Raw genomic sequence first — 21189 nt, 5'->3', positions numbered from 1 at the left:
TGAAATGTAAATTTTAAAAGGAACCTGAGTTACCTGTACAGGTAAATTTTAATGAAACATACAAACTAAAAACTTCAACCGTGATTGATTTTAACAGGTAACATAATCAGATAACACATCTACCTATGTTTTATGACCCCCAATAAATGGCCAACATCTCAAGATTGAATACCCCAATAAATGTTCACCATTGGATGTTGACCATGCAAGAGGGTGGACATTACTAAGAGGATGTCACAGGCTGTACTGTACCTACCCTACATATTATGATGATGTAACCTTAAACAGACATGTACATGTAAGTTTTCTCGTTTGAATTGTTTTACATTGTCTTATCAGGGCCTTTTATAGCTGACTGCGGTATGGGCTTTGCTCATTGTAACATGTACAACAATCAAACATCAACCCACACTAAACTGAATGTAATTGAAAGACATCTAGAGGTTGATATCAGAGGCGGATTTAGGGGGGGGCCCTGCTTTTTGAGAAAAAATTTGGTTGCTTATATACAAATGTAGGGAATCACTGAATCGTGACTGGAGCGAGCCCCCTCTTAGGTCAGTCAGTGGGCCCCCACTTTAGAAAATTTCTGGATCCGCCACTGGATATACAGTATCGAACAGAAGATAAAAAAAGGGAACAATATGGTGAATTTTAGAGATAAATATTATTTCATGTACATGCATTTGAAATATTTAAGATATATTGTTTCGATTTCTTTAGTTCTAGGTTCCACGGTGACCTAGCTTTCATTTTCGAAAACTGTGATTTAAATGCTAGTCTATTAGAGGGATATTTCCTTTTCATTGGTTGTAGATATGGAATCTTATTTTACCATGAAGTCAAATTTGAAAATGACTTTGGGAATGAAGATATCGTAAAGACTGAATGTCAGTTTTAGTCTTATATATGTACTTCATAATTTTAGTCTTGCATGTATATAATTATGTGTACATATATTCAGTGACAATGGTAAATAGACACTGACAAGTCTTAGATAATATTTCATATTTTTGAATCTTTTGTCCGTTGACTAAAATTAGGTGGAGGTTTGTGTGTTGTTATTTCCAACAGAGGTAATAAACTCAACACATATCAATATGTGCATGAAGCAAATTGATAGTTGCTAGATAATGAATGATTGTACCACAAGAAAGTTTTAACCTGTGTATCTATACTTAAAAAAAATATGATAAAAAAAATCATGTCTTTTTCAGTACTTCTGAAGCCAACCATGTAGTATGGAATGTTTTTGAGATGTGGTTTTGGTCGATGGATGTTAATGAAGGACCTGTAGTACAAAGTATATCACTGAATTTAGCTCTTTGTCTAAGTGTATTATTGAATACTTTGCTTTGAGCTCAGTTCATTGTTATGCAAATCATTCTTTGTGAAATAAAGATTTGACAGAAAACTCTCATGTACAAGGATTTGTCAAAGTAGTATCACCTCTATTTACAATGTAAGTATTAGGGAGATAAAAGCATTCTATTTATAAAAAAAGGAACAAATTTACCCGAGAATGCTACTACCACTACTAGCAATATGATGCTAGGTTGTTTTAATACATCTGTACTAGCTGCCTACTGATGACTTGGTTCTGAGTGTAAAAGGTCCTTCAACTATGCGGGGAAAAATTATAAGGCATATCTAGGCTTATCAATTTCTAAAACAATATTTTTTTTTATATAAAAAAAAATTAATGTGTTCACCTGAAGAATGCTGTTTGCTCGATTAATATACATTACACTTCATCTTTTCTGGATTCGAGTACAATAAAAAAAAAAAAAAACTCATATAATCCCTCAATTTACAATCATAAAAAAAGAAGATATATTATGATTGCCAATGAGACAGACGCAACGTTAGATATTGCCACTACCACAAAAAATAGCGTTAAGTAAATATTTGACGGGAAATTTTTTATAGAAATGCTGAAATAAATATTACAAATTATACATGAAAATAAAGACTGATTTTTGAATTTTCACATTATGATAGAAAAAGAATAAAAATATAATATTCATAGTCTTAGGAAGACACAGATTATCCGAAATAACGTTTACTCAGCGTTGTCCCATGTAACAAACTCGAAACATAAAACTCGAACAATTCGCGAAATGTCCATGCAACTCTTCGAAATTGTGCATGAACATTCTATGACGTAATATATTTTAGTACTGGTTAACATAGCTGTCTCCTTTTAAGATTGGCATACATATTTTCAAAAAAATACGATGCTCGGAAATGTCCCATCGGAAAGTTAATTTGGAAACTTGAAACATTTCAATTCAAAAATAAAATTTTGACAGATAATTCATTAAATTGTAAGCACGATCGTTTTGTACTAAGTGTAAGCTCACAAAATCCGAATTGAAAAAAAAATTAAGCTACATATTCAATTCAAAACAATAGATTTGCAATGTCTTGCGGAAATGTCCGAGTTAAACTTTCATGCCTTTACAAAACTTTTACGGCAAAAAAAACAGAGATTTGATTTCGTGAAATTTATTTTTTGGCTTTGATAACTATACCAACAAAAAGAACTTTTAAAGTTGAAGTTGGTACACCAAATAGCATTAAGATTACAGGGTTATCTATAAAAAATACGGATTAATGAAAATGTCTTGCAGGTTTGTCCGTTATCATAATTTGACGTCGCCACAAGCGTAATATGCTAGGGACGGCATGAACTGCATTTGCGTGTTCCTTCCTCCACTAACTATAAATGTCCTGCTTTCAACAAAACGAAATGATACACACATTACAAAAATACTCAACTATAAGACGATCAAAGAGTAAGAAAACACCAGTATCATAACTATAAGCTATTGTATGTAGCTGCTTGAATAAAATCATACTCGGGTTAAATGATGCAGCAATATTCCTCCAAAAACACATACTTACTAGCAGTAAAATTGAATATCCTATATGTTAATTATAAAATCATATTGGATTGGATTCTCACGGCATTTATACTTGTACATAATAGTATTATATGTCTCAGTTAACATGAACTTCTACCTACGAAAATGCCCATAATCCGCCATTGGAGTTTTGAACTTTTTATAGTTTAGAAATGGCCGTTTTTCATAAAATTAAAGGAATTAAAAGTAAGACATATTTAAATTTTATGCGCATTGTTCAAAATTACCAAAAAAATTTTGTACGCATGGCCTTAAATGCAAATATTTCTGATTTATTCTAAAAATTATTGACTGTCATTTCGGTACCACGATTTCCCGAGAACTACGAGAACAACATAATATCCCGAAAACAAGATTATGTATCCCGAGAACAAGATTTTTAATTGTGTTATAGGTGTTTTTATTGTGTTTTTACTACTTTTTACAATAATAAAGAATACTAATAAGAGATAATACTCGTTTTTATTCAATAAATTTGATTTTGTTTTTTTTAATGAAATTAAAGGAGTGTCATAGAAATCATATTTAAATTTTATTTCCATTGTTTAAAATAACTAAAATTAGTATTCTTTTTATAAAAAATGATGCTTTTTTATTTAAAATTAGTTATTTTTACAATTTTGAGACAAGTCTTCTTATTAGAAATTACACTTTAATTTTTGTTGAATAAGAGAATGCAGTTGTTTATTTATTTTGATACAAATTATTAACCGTCATATCATTTCAGTACTTTTTGTCCATCAGAATGGACTGTTCTTCATAAAATATGCCTACGATAAGGAAAAAAATATTTAATTTTTGTACGCATTGCCTAAAATGCAAATATTTCTTCATTTTACTGAAAATTATTGACAGCCATTGGATTTTTGTCCTTTTTATAGATTAGAATAGGTGTTTTTTTCATGAAATTAAAAGAGAGTCAGAGAAATCATACTAAATTTTATTTGCATTGTTTAAAATAACCAAATTTAGTCTTCTTTTTATTAAAAATGATGCTATTTTATTTGAAATCAGTTATTTTTACCATCTTGAGACAAGTCTTCTTATCAGAATTGAGATATAATGAGAATTAAAATACTTAAACTTTTATTTTTGTGGAATAAGAATGCAGTTATTGATTTATTTTGATACACATTATTAACCGTAATATGATTTCAGTACTTTTTGTACATCAGAATTGGCTGTTCTTCATAAAATATGCCTACGATAAGGAAAAAAATATTAAATTTTTGTACGTGTTGCCTAAAATGCAAATATTTCTTCATTTTACTAAAAATTATTGACCGCCATTGGTTTTTTGTACTTTTTATAGATTAGAATAGGTTTTTGTTTCATGAAATTAAAAGAGTGTCAGAGAAATCATACTAAAATTTTATTCAGGTTGTTTAAAGTAACCAAAATTAGTCTTCTATTTATTAAAAATGATGCTATTTTATTTTAAATCAGTTATGTTTACCCTGTTGAGACAAATTTTCTGATCAGAATTGAGATATTATGAGAGTTAAAATACTTAAACTTTTTGTTTTTGTTGAATAAGAATGCAGTTCTTGATTAATTTTGATACAAACTATTAACTGTCATATGATTTCAGTACTTTTTGTACATCAAGATTGGCTGTTCTTCATAAAATATGCTTACTTTAAGGAAAAAGATATCAGATTTGTGTATGCTTTGCCTTAAAAATGCAAAATATTTCTTCATTTTACTAAAAATTATTGACCGCCATAGGATTTTTTGTACTTTTTAATGATTAGAATAGTTTTTTCATGAAATTAAAAGAGTGTCAGAGAAATCATACTAATATTTTATTCGCATTGTTAAAAATAACCAAAATTAGTCTTCTTTTTAATAGAAATGATGCTATTTTATTTGAAATCAGTTATTTTTACCATCTTGAGACAAGTCTTCTAATCAGAATTGAGATATAATGAGAATTAAAATACTTAAACTTTTATTTTTGTGGAATAAGAATGCAGTTATTGATTTATTTTGATACACATTATTAACCGTCATATCATTTCAGTACTTTTTGTACATCAGAATGGACTTTATTCATAAAATATGCCTATGATAAGGAAAAAAATATTTAATTTTTGTACGCATTGCCTAAAATGCAAATATTTCTTCATTTTACTGAAAATTATTGACCGCCATTGGATTTTTGTACTTTTTATAGATTAGAATAGGTTTTTTTTTCATTAAATTAAAAGAGTGTCAGAGAAATCATACTCAATTTTATTTGCATTGTTTAAAATAACCAAATTTAGTCTTCTTTTTATTAAAAATGATGCTATTTTATTTGAAATCAGTTATTTTTACCATCTTGAGACAAGTCTTCTAATCAGAATTGAGATATAATGAGAATTAAAATACTTAAACTTTTATTTTTGTGGAATAAGAATGCAGTTATTGATTTATTTTTTGATACACATTATTAACCTTCATATGATTTCAGTACTTTTTGTACATCAGAATTGGCTGTTCTTCATAAAATATGCCTACGTTAAGGAAAAAAATATCTAATTTTTGTACGCGTTGCCTAAAATGCAAATATTTCTTCATTTTACTAAAAATTATTGACCGCCATTGGATTTTTGTACTTTTTATAGATTAGAATAGGTTTTTGTTTCATGAAATTAAAAGAGTGTCAGAGAAATCATACTAAACTTTTATTCGCGTTGTTAAAAATAACCAAAATTAGTCTTCTATTTATTAAAAATTATGCTATTTTATTTTAAATCAGTTATGTTTACCATGTTGAGACAAATCTTCTGATCAGAATTGAGATATAATGAGAGTTAAAATACTTAAACTTTTTGTTTTTGTTGAATAAGAATGCAGTTCTTGATTAATTTTGATACAAATTATTAACTGTCATATGATTTCAGTACTTTTTGTACATCAAGATTGGCTGTTCTTCATAAAATATGCTTACCTTAAGGAAAAAGATATTAAATTCTTGTATGAGTTGCCTAAAATGCAAAATATTTCTTCATTTTACTAAAAATCATTGACCGCCATAGGATTTTTTGTACTTTTTAATGATTAGAATAGTTTTTTCATGAAATTAAAAGAGTGTCAGAGAAATCGTACTGATATTTTATTCGCATTTGTTAAAAATAACCAAAATTAGTCTTCTTTTTAAAAGAAATGATGCTATTTTATTTGAAATCAGTTATTTTTACCATCTTGAGACAAGTCTTATAATCAGAATTGAGATATAATGAGAATTAAAATACTTAAACTTTTCTTGTTGTGGAATAAGAATGCAGTTATTGATTTATTTTAATACACATTATTAACCGTCATATCATTTCAGTACTTTTTGTCCATCAGAATGGACTGTTCTTCATAAAATATGCCTACGATAAGGAATAAAATATTTAATTTTTGTACGCATTGCCTAAAATGCAAATATTTCTTCATTTTACTGAAAATTATTGACCGCCATTGGATTTTTGTACTTTTTATAGATAAGAATAGGTTTTTTTTTCATGAAATTAAAAGAGTGTCAGAGAAATCATACTCAATTTTATTTGCATTGTTTAAAATAACCAAATTTAGTCTTCTTTTTATTAAAACTGATGCTATTTTATTTGAAATCAGTTATTTTAACCATCTTGAGACAAGTCTTCTAATCAGAATTGAGATATAATGAGACTTAAAATACTTAAACTTTTATTTTTGTGGAATAAGAATGCAGTTATTGATTTATTTTGATACACATTATTAACCGTCATATGATTTCAGTACTTTTTGTACATCAGAATTGGCTGTTCTTCATAAAATATACCTACGATAAGGTAAAAAATATTTAATTTTTGTACGCATTGCCTTAAATGCAAATATTTCTTCATTTTACTGAAAATGCTCTTTATAGATTAGAATAGTTTTTTTTTATGAAATTAAGAGTGTCAGATAAATCTTACTTACATTTTATTTCGTGTTGTTTAAAATATCAAAAATTAGTCTTCTTTTTATTAAAATTTTATAGGCTTCGATTGTGACAGGAATATATATAGAAAGTCCTTGATTATGATAAGTTTTTTTAATGAATTTTATGATGATAACAAGGATTTGTATAGCTACGCAAATCCTTGTTCTAACTATTCAAATCGTTGCTTTTCCCGAGTATGTTTGGAAAATAAAAAAATAAAAATTGCGATGTAGACACCGTTTTAGAACCCGCCGTGTTTGAAAATATATAACCTAAATAAAACAAAAATACAATTCTTTAATAATAAAATTTATGTTAGGTTTTATCTGTACATTTCTTTTCAATAAAACTTTGCTAAATTTTTATTATTAAAGCAAAATGTATCATCATGATCATTGAACGTTCGATTTTCACTAGTCGCCATTTTAATTAAACTAAACGAAACTAAGATTCCGTAATTTGCATTATTTTATCATGTGACGTATTACAGGTCAATCCGTCATCAAGGTCGATCGGTTCTATCAGTCCGATCAGTCCGATCAGTCAACTACTTTTACTATAAGTCTGACGGATTGCTGACGTGAGTTTGACGCGAACTTGACTGATCGGTGACTGAGCGATGACCGCTGATTGATCGCTGAAATAGTAACGCCTAAGGTTGCAAGTACTGTATATAAACCCAAGGATTTGTATAGTTAGATCTAACTATACAAATCCTTGATAAACCAAATAAAAGACTCTCGTATGTTGATCATTTCGAAAGAGGACGATATCTAAAAATACCAAAACAGAGTAGGGTATGTCTTTGGTGCAACAATGGAGACATTGAAGATGAACTACACTTTCTTTTAAAATGTTCATCCTATAACTATTTGAGAGATAACCTCATTAAAAAATTGAATAATGTCCTATTGAACAACAAATTATTTAACTTGCTTATATCATTTCAAAATATAAGCTTCATTATCACTGAACTAGTATATATTTGTTATGGGGCCAGCTGAAGGACGCCTCCGGGTGCGGGAATTTCTCACTACATTGAAGACCTGTTGGTGACCTTCTGCTGTTTTTTCTATGGTCGGGTTGTTGTCTCTTTGACACATTGCCCATTTCCATTCTCAACTTTAAATAGTAATTCCCAAACAATATTAAACATTGTTGTCAACAATTTGAATGAATGCTTGTTGGTGATTCATGCCGAGTTTCCACCTTAGTATACTGAGTTTACCCCTTTGAAATCAGACTTCTTATTGATTCATGCTGAGTTTACCCCCATGAAATCAAGTCTTATAATGATTCATGCCGAGATTCCCCTTTGCATGCCTTTCTACTGATTCATGCTGAGTTGATCCCTCTGATATATCAGATACCACTGCTTCTTTCTGATTCATGCCGAGCTAGCACGTCTGAAACCATACTTTTAACTGATTCATGCTGATTATACTCCTCTGGATTCAGACTTTTTTTTACTGATTCATGCTAGTTTACCCATCTGAAATGTGAAATTTACTGATTCATTCCAAGATTACCCATATGCATGCGGAAATTACCACTCTGAAATCAGACTTTTTATTGATTCATGCTGAATTTACCCCACTGAAATTAAACTTTTCACTGGTTTATGCCGAGTTCACTCCTCTGAAATCAAGACTTCTAACTGATTCATGGTGAGTTTACACATATGAAGTCAAATTTTTCACAGATTCATGCCGAATTCACTCCTCTGTAATCATACTTCTTACTGATTTATGGTGAATTCATCCCCTCAGCATTCTGAATTTACCCCTCTGATATCAGACTTTTTACTGATTCATGGAAAGGTTACCCCTCAGCATGCCGAGTAGACCCACTGGTTATTGATTCATGCTGAGTTTATCCCTCTGAAATAAAGACTAATAACTGATTCATGCCGAGTTTCCCCCTTAGCATGCTGAGGTTACCTATCAGACCTCTTACTGATTCATGCTGAGTTTCCCCTTCTGAATCAAACTTCTAACTGATTCATACCGATTTAAATCCTCTGTAATCAGACTTCTAACTGATTCATGGTGAGTTTACACCTTTGAATGCGAAGTTTACCCCTCTGAAATCAGACTTTTTACTAATTCATGCTGAGTTTACCTCTCTGATATCAGACTACTGCTTGTTTCTGAAACCTGCCGAATTAACAAGTCTGAAATCAGATTTTTTACTGATTAATGCTGAGTTTATCCCTCTGATATCAGACTTTACAGCTTGTTTAATTTTTTATTCATGCCGAGTTAACACGTCTAAACTCTTACTTTTTACTGATTCATGAAATCATATCTTTTTTACTGATTTATGCTAGTTAAGCCCTCTGAAATCTGAAAGGAGTAGGTCCAGTAAGCCCCCTTTTTGGCCCAAAAATATAGCAGTTTTACAAAGTTGTTAAAATGTAAACTTGTAGTTATTTATTGGACAGGAGAATGCCTCTGCTACATAAATATGGGCTATTTTTTAACATAAAAATGCACATATATCGGGTACTAGCACCATAAAGTCATGCTTAATTACTAAAACCTTAAAAATTCTAGCATTTTAGTTAAATTTTAGACGGTTTTCGTGTAAAACGAAAGTGGCCGCATTCGTGTTCATCCTTAATATTGAAATGTAAGTTGTATTTTATGAAAATACATAACATATCTAAAGGTCGAGGATGAACACGGATGCGGCCACTTTCATTTTTGACAAAAAACATCTGAAAAGTGACATTTTCGGCATATTTGGTCGATTTTTCATATTTAAGCTTGAATCGGATCATTTTTAAAGACTTAATCAGTTAAAAATCTTTGATATAAACTAATTGATTCAAATGAAATAGACACTCAAGTGTTTGAAAAGTGGTCAAAATATTTCTTCAGATGAACCTGAAATTTGAGGCCAAAATCGGTCCTTACCGGACCTACTCCTTTACTGATTAGTGCAGAGTTTATCCCTACCCATACAGAAATTACCACTCTGAAATACTAGTAAGACTTTTTACTGATTCATACTGATTTTACCCCTGAACATCGAGATCACTCCTCTGAAATCAGACTTTGTACTGATTCATGCTGAATGTAACCATCTGGAATTTAATTTTTACTAATAAATGCTTAGTTCACGTCTCTGAAATCAAGACTTCTATCTGATTCATGGTGTTTTACACATCTGAAATCAAACTTTCCACTGATTCAAGCTGAGTTAACTCCTTTGAATTCTGACTTCTTACTGATTCATGCCGAATTTACCATTCAGCATTATGAATTACCCCCCTCAAAAGTAGATTTTTTTTCTGATTCATGGTGAGTTTACACATCTGAAATCAGACTTTTCAGTGATGCATGCTGAATTTACCCCTTTGAAATCCTGACTGATCCATGCCGAATTCACTCCTCTGTAGTCATACTTCTTATCGATTCATGGTGAATAACCTTCAGCATGCTGAATTTACCGCTCTGAATCAGATTTCTCTGATTCATGCTGAGTTTACCCCTCTGATATCAGGCTTTACTGCTTCTTTCTGATTCATGCTGATTTTACCACCTCAACATGTCGAGATCACTCCTCTGAAATCAGACTTTTTACTGATTCATGCTGAATGTAACCATCTGGAATTTAATTTTTACTAATATATGCTTAGTTCACTTCTCTGAAATCAAGACTTCTATCTGATTCGTGGTGTTTTACACATCTGAAATCAGACTTTTCACTGATTCAAGCTGATTTAACCCCTTTGAATTCTGACTTCTGATTTATGTCGAATTTACCATTCAGTATTCTTCGTAAATTCCGCCAAAAATAAGATTTTTTACTGATTCATGGTGAGTTTGTGCATCTGAAATCAGACTTTCCAGTAATGCATGCTGAATTTACCCCTCTGTTATCATACTTCTTACTGATTCATGGGGAATATACCCCCTCAGCATGCTGAATTTACCCCTCTGAAATCAGACTTTTTACTGATTGAAGGTGAGTTTACCCCTCAGAATCTCGATTCGACTCCTGTGAAATCAAATATTTACTGGTTCATTCGGAGTATTCTCCTCTGAAATCAGACTTCTTATTGATTCATGTTGAGTTGACTCCTCTGAAATTAGACTTCTTACCGATTCATGCTGATTTCTTCCCTTTGAAATCATACTTCTTACTGATTCATGCTGATTTTATCCCTCTGAAATCAGACTTCTTACTGATTAATGCTGATTTCATCCCTCTGAAATCAGACTTCTTACTGATTCATGCTGAGTTGACCCCTCTGCAATCAGACTTTTTCATGACAACTGATCCGACATAAATTTTGAAAGGTGTTGTTTCTTCTTTTTCTTTGTATAAGCTGCCTATAGATAGGAACACCTCTAATGATATTAGAGTATATATAAGGGTAATTTTGTGGAGAATTTTTGATTTGTTTTATATAACTATGTACAGCACACTATGTGGAAGGTTGTTAATATATATGTTGTTTTTTTTGGGTTTTTTTCATTTCAGCAAAGATTTTTTGTTCAGTGCTGTCTTATTTTGAAGCATTGGAATTTAAAAGTTCTAGGTAATGTCCTTTTATTATCCTTTTTCAATGCGGGTACTGTGCTATGCTATGATTTTTAGATACTTCAATTTCCAAAGTTGAGAAAATGGATTTTCAAAATAAGTTTTTCGCTAACTTTGAAAGAGAAATTGTACTCAATTACTATTATCCTAGCTGCCAATAAACCTTATAATAACTGTCATACAAGTGAGTGGTTTATCTAGCTGTAAACACAGGGTTAACACACTATTTTCTTCTGGAAATTCTTCTACCAAGTCAGGAATATGACAGGAAATTGACAGGAAATTCTTCTACACTATACAGACTTCATATACAGGAGTGTGCTCCTTACGCAGAAACTGCTCGAACAAAGTTGTGAGGAGGACAGATTAAAATTGACACTCTGTAAATTTTATGGACACCATCACAATTGGTGGATCCATATGATGTCTCTTTAACCAAACTAGCTAAGGACATTTTTACCACATGGTAGATTCTGGTTTGTCATTATGTCGTCTAATCTTTTAATTACCAAACGTGACTTATTCCCGATTGTGACTGTTTTGCTGAATGTGAATTCGCATTACTATAAGACGTGTTTCTGTACTTGTTTATCCCAAATTCATGTATTTAGTTTACATGTTTAATGTTATATTTGTAATTCTCATCAGATTTTGTCAAATGTGTTGACGTCTTCTTATTATATATTTAGGTGTGACGGATAGAAAAATTAACCACCTCCTCTTTATTAATTATATTAAATTTTGTACGATTATTTACGTTTGAAGTTGGATTCATAACAAACTGGACATATATATATATTACAGTTAATTGCTATTAATAAGTATTGCAATATGTATTTTGTTTCAATGAATTATCAGTATTTAGTTCTAAATCAATCCTAATTCTATCTCATTTTTGAAGGATAGTTTTTCATATGTGACGTCATGCTGTTTCTAAATTTCATAAATTCAAATGTGGCATAACGTTTCTGCCTTTTCGCCATCGTATGTGACGTCACATTTTTTTAATTACGTTGACGCCTGGACTGATTTGGATGTGTCTATTTTGTGATAAACTCGGGTTTAGTTTCCTCTTATTTTTGAGATATTGAGATAAGGCGTGGCACGGTACTTGTCTATCCCAAATTCATGTATTTGGTTTTCATGTTATATTTGTTATTCTCGTGGTGTTTTGTCTGATGCTTGGTCCGTTTCTGTGTGTGTTGTGTTTCGGTGTTGTGTCGTTGTTCTCCTCTTGTATGTAATGCGTTTCGCTCGGTTTTGGTTTGTTACCCCGATTTTGTTTTTTGTCCATGGATTTATGAGTTTTGAACAGCGGTATACTACTGTTGCCTTTATTTGTTTATCATTCATTCTGTTAGTTGATAACATTTGATTTGGTCAGTCTTTATGGATTTTCCCCTTTTTTAATTTACCTTAGAGTTCAGTATTTTTGTTAAAATTTTATTTTATAAATAGATTATTTTCTATTTAAGGTCTGCTAATCACAAGCAAAAAGTTCTACTTTATTGGTAGCCTTTAATGGACAAGTAAGCCATTATCCCAAACCAGCTAAAAACTTGTAATCATCCTAGTTTTTTGTCTCAAGGGTTACATATACATGCATCAATTTCTGACTAGTATTGTTATCAAGAGAATTAAGTGACTTACAATGAAAGGGAAAAGTCTAATTAGAACAACAACATTCAATTTTCACATTTTTATTTCTCTCACCAGTGGCTCTGACATATATATTACATTTATTTACTAACAATTAACTTCATAAAACAAATTATTCAAATAATCTGTTTAGTTATTTTCACTGTAATCACACACTTGCACTGAATCATCAATTCACATTTTGCTATGGCCCTTTTCAAATGATTAAAGTTAATTATTTAACTCTTACTATAATTTCATGTAAATACATTTAGCTAAAATACTTACTCCTATTATTTCCAATAGGTAACTTATCTTTGCATGCAAACAAACTTTACAGCTTTGTTACATGTCAGTGTAAATATATTAACTTTCTGTGTTACTTCTTGTATCATTTCTTCTTGTATGTTTTTACTGTAGATTCATTATAATTCAGATAACAATTTTTGTGGATTTGGTGGTTTAAGGTAAACAACCAATTTTATGTTCAAGGAGGTTATTATCTATGCAGACTCTGGCAAAAACCAGGAAATCAAATATCCAAGCTTTTAATCTCAATCCACAAAAATTGTTATCCATGAAATAAATTAATCTACAGTAGTTGACTTTGAATTGAGCTTATACCAAAATGTGAACAGTTGTTCAATTGTAAACAGGGTGTAGCAGTGAAAGAGATCAACAAAGACTAAATTAAACACATATCAATTATACATCACTCACAAGCACCTGTCTTATAGAAATCTGAAAATTCTGTAATATTGTTTAATTGCTTACACTTAAAATTATATAAAAGGAATTGTCAGATTTCTACAGAACAGGTTAGAATATATGTTTAAGTACTGCACAGACCACTTTAATGTAGAAAATTGTGCACACATAACAATTTTCTCTAACAAACTGCACATGCTGACCAGTACTTAAAACTTTATTAAGTATAAAGAAACTCTTTGACTGTGGAAAAAATGAAACTATAAAGTGCAACTTTATTTGGAACAAAATGTTAGTTACAGGAAAGATGTACAGATTTAAATTTTTGTGATTTGAAATCTTTTAAAAAAGGTTAAAGGCATTATTTCTGAAATTTTCAAATAATTTTTGTTTAGACCTGCCAATACACACCTCTACTATTCCTTAAACATTATGTGTTAATCAAAACATGAATAAAATATATATGATAATAATGATTTATCTAAATGCTTGAGACTTGAATGATGATGATCATAGAATGAGCTATTGCAAAATAAAAATGTGTATGTGTATACTAATTTCATATGATTTCAATCAAATTAATGTCAAATGTACTTTTTTTTTTCATTTTCACAAATCACTCTGATTTCATATCATTCAAAATGTGTCTTGGCTTTTTTGTGAATATAGCAAAAAATGTAAGGGTCAAACGAAAAGTCAATTGTTTTTGGTTCCAAATAAATACTAATTTAAATAATTCTCTAAAACTGTCATTTTTCCAAATCATGGATACAACAATTATAATTTGTATATAATACCCACTGAAACAATCTTTGCAATAATACTTTGAATCTTCTAAATAACAACAGCATATGTATAATAAAATAAATGTACACAATTTTAATGACACAAATAAAATAATAAATTAAGCACTTACAATCATCGCAAACTGAACATTTACAGCAAAAATATGAGTATATACACTAATCTGAAATGTCATAATATTTTCTATTATGTATAAACATTCTATGTAATAAGTCGCCAAAATCACAATTACGATTATCACATGTTCAAACTATGCACTTAATGAATATTTATAACTGAACACAAGCTAGAATTATATAAATTAAGGATGAACACACAGTTAACTCAATGTATAACATAGTTGAGCAGGGAAAGGAGGGGTCCTGATCCCGAAATCCCGGGCTTAAAAACACGAAATCCCGAGGTCCTGAATTTAAATACAGTAAATCCAGACGTCCTGAAATTTGAAAACAAGAATTCCCGGATCCCGTAAGGATCAATTCCAAAATCCCGTGCCTAAAAACAACAGATCCCAGAGTCCAGATAAAGGTCATATCCCCCCTCATAGTTCCTCCCTTTTTTTAGAAACCCTAAAAACCTTACAAGAAAAATACTCCAATACATGATTATTTCAGTATGACCAATTTAAATCATGTTTTTTTTTGTTTTTTGGTGAAAAGAGCAGCAGATAGATGAATATATTTGCCTCTAGTGAGTCTGTATTTTAAAATCTTGAAAGTATATCAAACTTTTACACTGATAATTGAATATATTAATTCTTTAACAAATGTCAAATGCTGAAATATAAAAAAAAAAGAGAAAAAGAAAAAGTTTCCACATTAAAAATAAAATTTTGTAAACCACTGATTTACAGAAATTACAACAAATATACATTTAAAGTACATGCACAAGTAAAAGAGGAAATCTATCTTTAATATCTAGGAAAAAATATTTGGCATCTTAAATTCTATACATTTGAAAGACTTACATAACAAATTCATAAAATAACAGTACAAAAGACAGTAGAAATAATATATTATTCTTTGAAAGGCATTTACAATGTACTATAGAATAACATAGATATATACACAGATACAACAAAGATTTTGTCAGTAGTTTGTAATGAAACTTCTGGCACATACTAATTTGTGTTTCCAAGAAGGAGTTAGAATTTTCCTTTCAACTAATAAAAAAAAATCAATTAAAAAATTGCAAAAGAACCAAACTTCTTGCCAAAGTATTATATCTTCCTATTTTTCTAGTGTCCATCAATGATTTTAAGGTTAACAATGAACTGCTAACTGTTTACTTTTTCTCATTAAATATCTAATTTTCATGCAGTTTTGATTCAAAATGATTAATAATAAAGCTGTCGGAAGAAGAGACCCTTTCAACTGAGTCTCATCTTGCATTTTCTGGTTCCAAATATACAATTCACTACAAATCTTTAAACTGTTCTGTCGTAATTTCTTAAGAAGATATTCTATTTCTTCCCTTTATTCACCAAATAACAGTTTATCATAGTGAAAGGTGAGAACTCTTCCCTTTATTCACCACATAACAGTTTATCATAGTGAAAGGTGAGAACTCAAAATCTATTTGAGAATTTATAAATTGAAATGAAAGATGTATATTTAGCTTAGAAAGCACAATAACTCTAATATATATTATTGGAACTTCTTTTTGAATCACAAACAGGTTTAAATAATTTATATGAAATAATATTAATGTAGCAGATTAGCCACTATCTGATCATAGTGAAATAAAATATTTGATTTGTAAACAATTGCACAAATATTTCCAAGAATATGTATATTTCAAAGAATATACATAATATCAACAGAGATGTGAAATATAGAATAACTAGTGAAGGACATCACACAAGAACTTCACACAACATACACAGGAATGTTATAGGTTTATACTGCACAAGGACAAATCAAGGTCAAATGTACCTCCATCAATTCTTAAATGAAATAATGATATGGCACTAAATAGATGTTTAAACTTAGTTTTGGTTAGTGTATTGATTTTTGTAGAATATTAAGCCATTGATATGCATATTCTAATAATATTCTCAAAACAAAAACCCTTTGGTTAGAATATTTTCTTAGGATTTAATCAGATTATAAAATATTCACTGCATGTAATGATATCAGATGTAAATTACATACACAGTGCTCATGTTAATAAAGTAGGTCACACTGCTCATGTTAATAAAGTAGGTCACAGTAACTTGAACATTTGTCTGATGCAATGATCTAGTGTATGGCTTTATGTTGTTTATGGACTACCAAGACAAAACACAAATGTTCTACAAATCTACAACTACAGTTCCATAATTCCCAATGATCATTCAAAATATATATCAACTGTTTAAAATGAAATATGTAGATGGATTTTATTTATAAATGGTTTCCCTCAATACCATCAATGAATGACAAATTATATGTAGTGACACAAAACATTGTTTGTACTTTAAACTAGTGCCTTTATATACTTGCAGTCAGTCATATTACACACTCTTACAGAAGTATCTTATTCCAAAGATCAATGCATTTATACTCTGCCACTTATATCATTAACAACAAACATATATAATATGTTCCAGTAACGATTTGAATGAATGATGTTAATAATTCAATGTTGACAGACTAGTCCTTGAAACGGCAGATCAAGGTCAACTGAGCACTTCTCATCAATAATATGACATAGCACTTAAAAAGACTAGATTGAAGTTGATCATGACTTTGGGTACACTCTTTGTTGATTATATCGTTTTAAACCAGGTTTTGTTGCTGAGGATGAAGACATTTGTGATGGATTGAATAACATAGGCATGGAAGGTGGTCCTGAAGATGGAGGAGGCATCTCTGTTGATTCAGTCTGAAATTAGAAAACAATCCTTTAGTATATTCCTTAAAAGTTTTGAATAACAGATTGAAATTTCTCTGGTATAACTATAAAAACTTGCATAGAAATTCTAAAATTGTTGCCTTTAATATAACATTCATACAATTTTCTTTGTAGTAAAATCATTCCAAGAATACAAATGGTATGAAATCAACACCTCAGAGATTTTATTTTTGACTAGTTTTGTCTATAGCTAACACTTTCCAAAGTTGCCTTTAAATTTGTGTTTTTCATGTTCATATACAAATTGGCATCTAACTAACTTTTAAATTGTTATAAATATTTTACTATATTCTACTCATTGAGGTAAATTTTGATCATAATCTGAAGTATTTTAACATGGTAAACTTCTCAGTTTTTGTATGTGCTTCCCCATAGACAAGATCTGTGACTATGTTTTTCTATGTTGTGATGTTATGCAATTGTTTCAGAAAAAGGGAGGAGGGTTGGATCCATTAAAACGTTTAATCCCGCTGCAAATGATTGCACCTGTCCTAAGTCAGGAATCTGATGTACAGTAGTTGTCGTTTTTTTATGTAATATATATGTGTTTCTCGTTTCTCGTTTTGTTTATATAGATTAGACCGTTGGTTTTCCCGTTTGAATGGTTTTACACTAGTAATTTTGGGGCCCTTTATAGCTTGTTGTTCGGTGTGAGCCAAGGCTCCGTGTTGAAGGCAGTACTTTAACCTATAATGGTTTACTTTTTAAATTGTTATTTGGATGGAGAGTTGTCTCATTGGCACTCACACCAGGGCTTCCAAAATTTTTCTGAGCCAGCCGGACATTTCATATCTGATCCGAATTTTAATCCCTAAGACAAAGTCACAAAAGGCAATTATGCCAATTTATGGAAATCAGATGGCCATCCCATTGACATTAAATTAAAATCGATATTAAACTTTACTTTGATATGGATTTGATGTTCTGACATAAAATGTTAAAATTGACATTGCATCATTCAAAGTGCAGTGTTCTCCCCAGAAATTTTGGATAGCATCACATTTTGCGTAAAAAAAAATAACTGTATTTTTTTTAATGTCGTTTGTCGCGTCGCGTTGATGCTCTATTTCCTTTATATGTTTTAGTTTATATTGTTCAATTCATAACTGAGAATACAATTAAACTATAACCACAAAAACAGTTGTTTCAGTTTATGTTTTCTTTATTCATTTATAGTTACAGAATTTTTTTTTCCTCTTGTGCCAAATAAAAATAAATATGTGGTTTCAGTTACCCAACAATAAGTCAAATGAATGAATGGTTCATTATAGATCAACCTGTATACAGGTATATATACAAAACTAAATATATAGTACACAAAATTAACTATTTTTTATATTATATCAAGTAAAGATAAAGTAACCAAAAAAAAAAATCAATTTAAATTTTTTTTTTATCATGTTTATGAAATTCATTGTTTCATGGCACTCAATGAATTAGTCCCAGTTGTTTCTTATCTTTACATCAAAATGATATGTATTTTGAACAAAGTTATCTAACAAATAGTCTGTTAATGCGTAGTTTTCTCTCTTGGTATATTTTTTCTGTCTACTGTCCATCTGTTGTCATTATCGTGAAAATGCGGTTTTTTGTCATATCTGTTCCGGTTCCGATCCGTAGTTTACACAAAAATGTGCAATGTCTGCCGTAGAAAAATTTACGAAAATGAGTCCGACAATAAACATTGTTTGACAAGAGATTGTGAATGAATAAGACGCTTTTAATGCATTAAATGGATTAAACATAAAATTAAGCCAATTATGATAACTTTTTAAAGAAGTATTAAACTTATTTTAGCTCTAAACCAAAATTCTTGCTCTCGTATTACCGGAAGAGAAAGAAAGTAATTTTTGGAGAGTTGCACAAATAAACGACCTTTTCTTAAAAGAAAAAAAATCGTTTCAATCTTTGAAATTTCGTAATACAAAACGTAGATTTCGAATTGTTTTGTGATTGCATTTTTCCATGTCGAAATTGGCGATTGCAGACACGTGGTTTTAGTCATGCCACAAGTGTCAGCTTGGGATATTCGCATCCAAACAGTTATCACCCTGAGGGCAATTAACACCTAGCTATTTAATCTCTTAATTGCCTTTAGTGTCCGACTTAAAGGTGATATAATTTTTATGATCATAATCGATAATAGATGAAAGTTCAAAATTGAGGACAAGTAAAATAGCATCTTTAAAATAATTATAGCGTCGCGGGAATTATTATAGCATCACGGTGAAAAAATATAGCGTCGCGGTACCGCGACGCTATAACAGCCTGGGGAGAACACTGAAGTGTGCACATCAACGTGCTCATATCTGCATTAGACTCTTTATTTGTGCAAAATGAAGTTGTCTAGAACTTTATTTTCATTTTTAAAGTCAAATTTTTCAAAACCGGATGTTGACTTGACAATGGTAAAACATGGACCATAAACGGATACGTAAAATCCATGTACGTTAACATAGAACTACTGAGCGAAGAAGCTCTTTCCATGTTATTTCTTCAACAAAACACTTGAAATGAACATTAGATACAGGCATTAATGATAGTTTTAGCATTTTTGAAGAAATGTAGGATGCATAATTGAATTTCCCACCTGTGCACATGCGCACACGTGTTCTTGTTCATACAACGTAGTTCTGACGATTTTTCATTTAAAACCTTTTTAAATGATGTATCAAATCATGTTTATAAATGTATTTATTATATATTTTAAATCAATTAGATACAAGCTGCTGAAATGTACGAAAATAATTGGGAATGGACCGATTAATTTATACAATGTCCAGTACTGAAAATAGTTTACCTGTCACCTGAACAGGTAGTTTTCAGCTGTCCAACAACTAATTAGCCTCGATTAAAATTAGAAAGTACTAAAGTAGGGGTTGTTTTGATAGTAATTAATCATCATGTCACTTTTATGACCGGAAATGTATGGCTGTTAAAGGCAAAATGTTGGGTCAAAAAGATCGTGAATTTATATGTTAAAATGACCGAAAAAGCCTTTGAAACTAAAAAAGTATATGACCGTTTCATGCTTTGCCCAGCCGGTCTTTTACCGGACATTATACAAATGACCGGAATATATGACCGTTTTGGAAGCTTTGACTCACACCACATCTTCCTATATCTAGTAAAGACAATACAACATTGTTACAGTTTCTTTGTTTATTTGATACAAGCTAGCATATCAGGAGATCTTTTCCATATAAAGATGTGGTATACATGTACATATCAAAATTTGCATCTGACATTTTTTTTAAATTATGTCCCTCATGAAGGTAAATCCTTTTTAAAAATTAGTTTTAAAGTTTTTGAACATGGAATCTTTATAATAAATTACAATGATACAACTTCAAAGTAAATGTAGTGTATTTCCTACCTCTCCTGAATGAATTCTTTGGTCACTAGGCATACTAGGGGGGTCATTAGGTTGAGCAAGATTTACTTCTGGTTGACTAGAAACTGTGGTGTCTTTACCATGACCTAAACAAATTGAATGATTATTTAATAATACACAAATACATAAAAAAAAGAAAGGAAAAATAATTTCCTTTGGCACAGAAATTTTTGTATAATTGATTACTCTAACTTTATGTAATCATTTACAATTGCTCACATAAAACAATCAATTTCTTTATCAATAGAAATAACATTACTTTTCTGTAATTGTATAAAAAATGTTAAAACACCATTCTGCTTCTCAACATGTTTAAAGCACAGGTACTGTTTGAA

At 30.3% G+C, this 21189-nt stretch overlaps 1 protein-coding gene across 4 annotated transcripts in view; it reads right to left on the bottom strand.

The window, feature by feature from the left end:
- Window positions 1-14458: 14458 nt before the first annotated feature.
- Window positions 14459-21189, bottom strand: part of LOC134708144 (uncharacterized) — a 41905-nt gene continuing 35174 nt past the window's right edge. For all 4 annotated transcript variants that reach the window (XM_063568461.1, XM_063568464.1, XM_063568463.1 and 1 more), the window contains 2 exons: window positions 20837-20940; window positions 14459-17430 (listed from right to left, as the gene is read on the bottom strand). In XM_063568461.1, coding sequence (XP_063424531.1) covers window positions 17287-17430; window positions 20837-20940 — 248 coding nt within the window. In that variant the 3' untranslated portion in view covers window positions 14459-17286. The remainder of the gene's footprint in view (window positions 17431-20836; window positions 20941-21189) is intronic.

This window comes from Mytilus trossulus, chromosome 2 (genome assembly GCF_036588685.1).
Source record: "Mytilus trossulus isolate FHL-02 chromosome 2, PNRI_Mtr1.1.1.hap1, whole genome shotgun sequence".
Lineage (NCBI taxonomy): Eukaryota > Metazoa > Mollusca > Bivalvia > Mytilida > Mytilidae > Mytilus > Mytilus trossulus.
The sequence above is the reverse complement of the archived record's forward strand: the minus strand, read 5'-3'. Positions and strand labels throughout refer to the sequence as shown.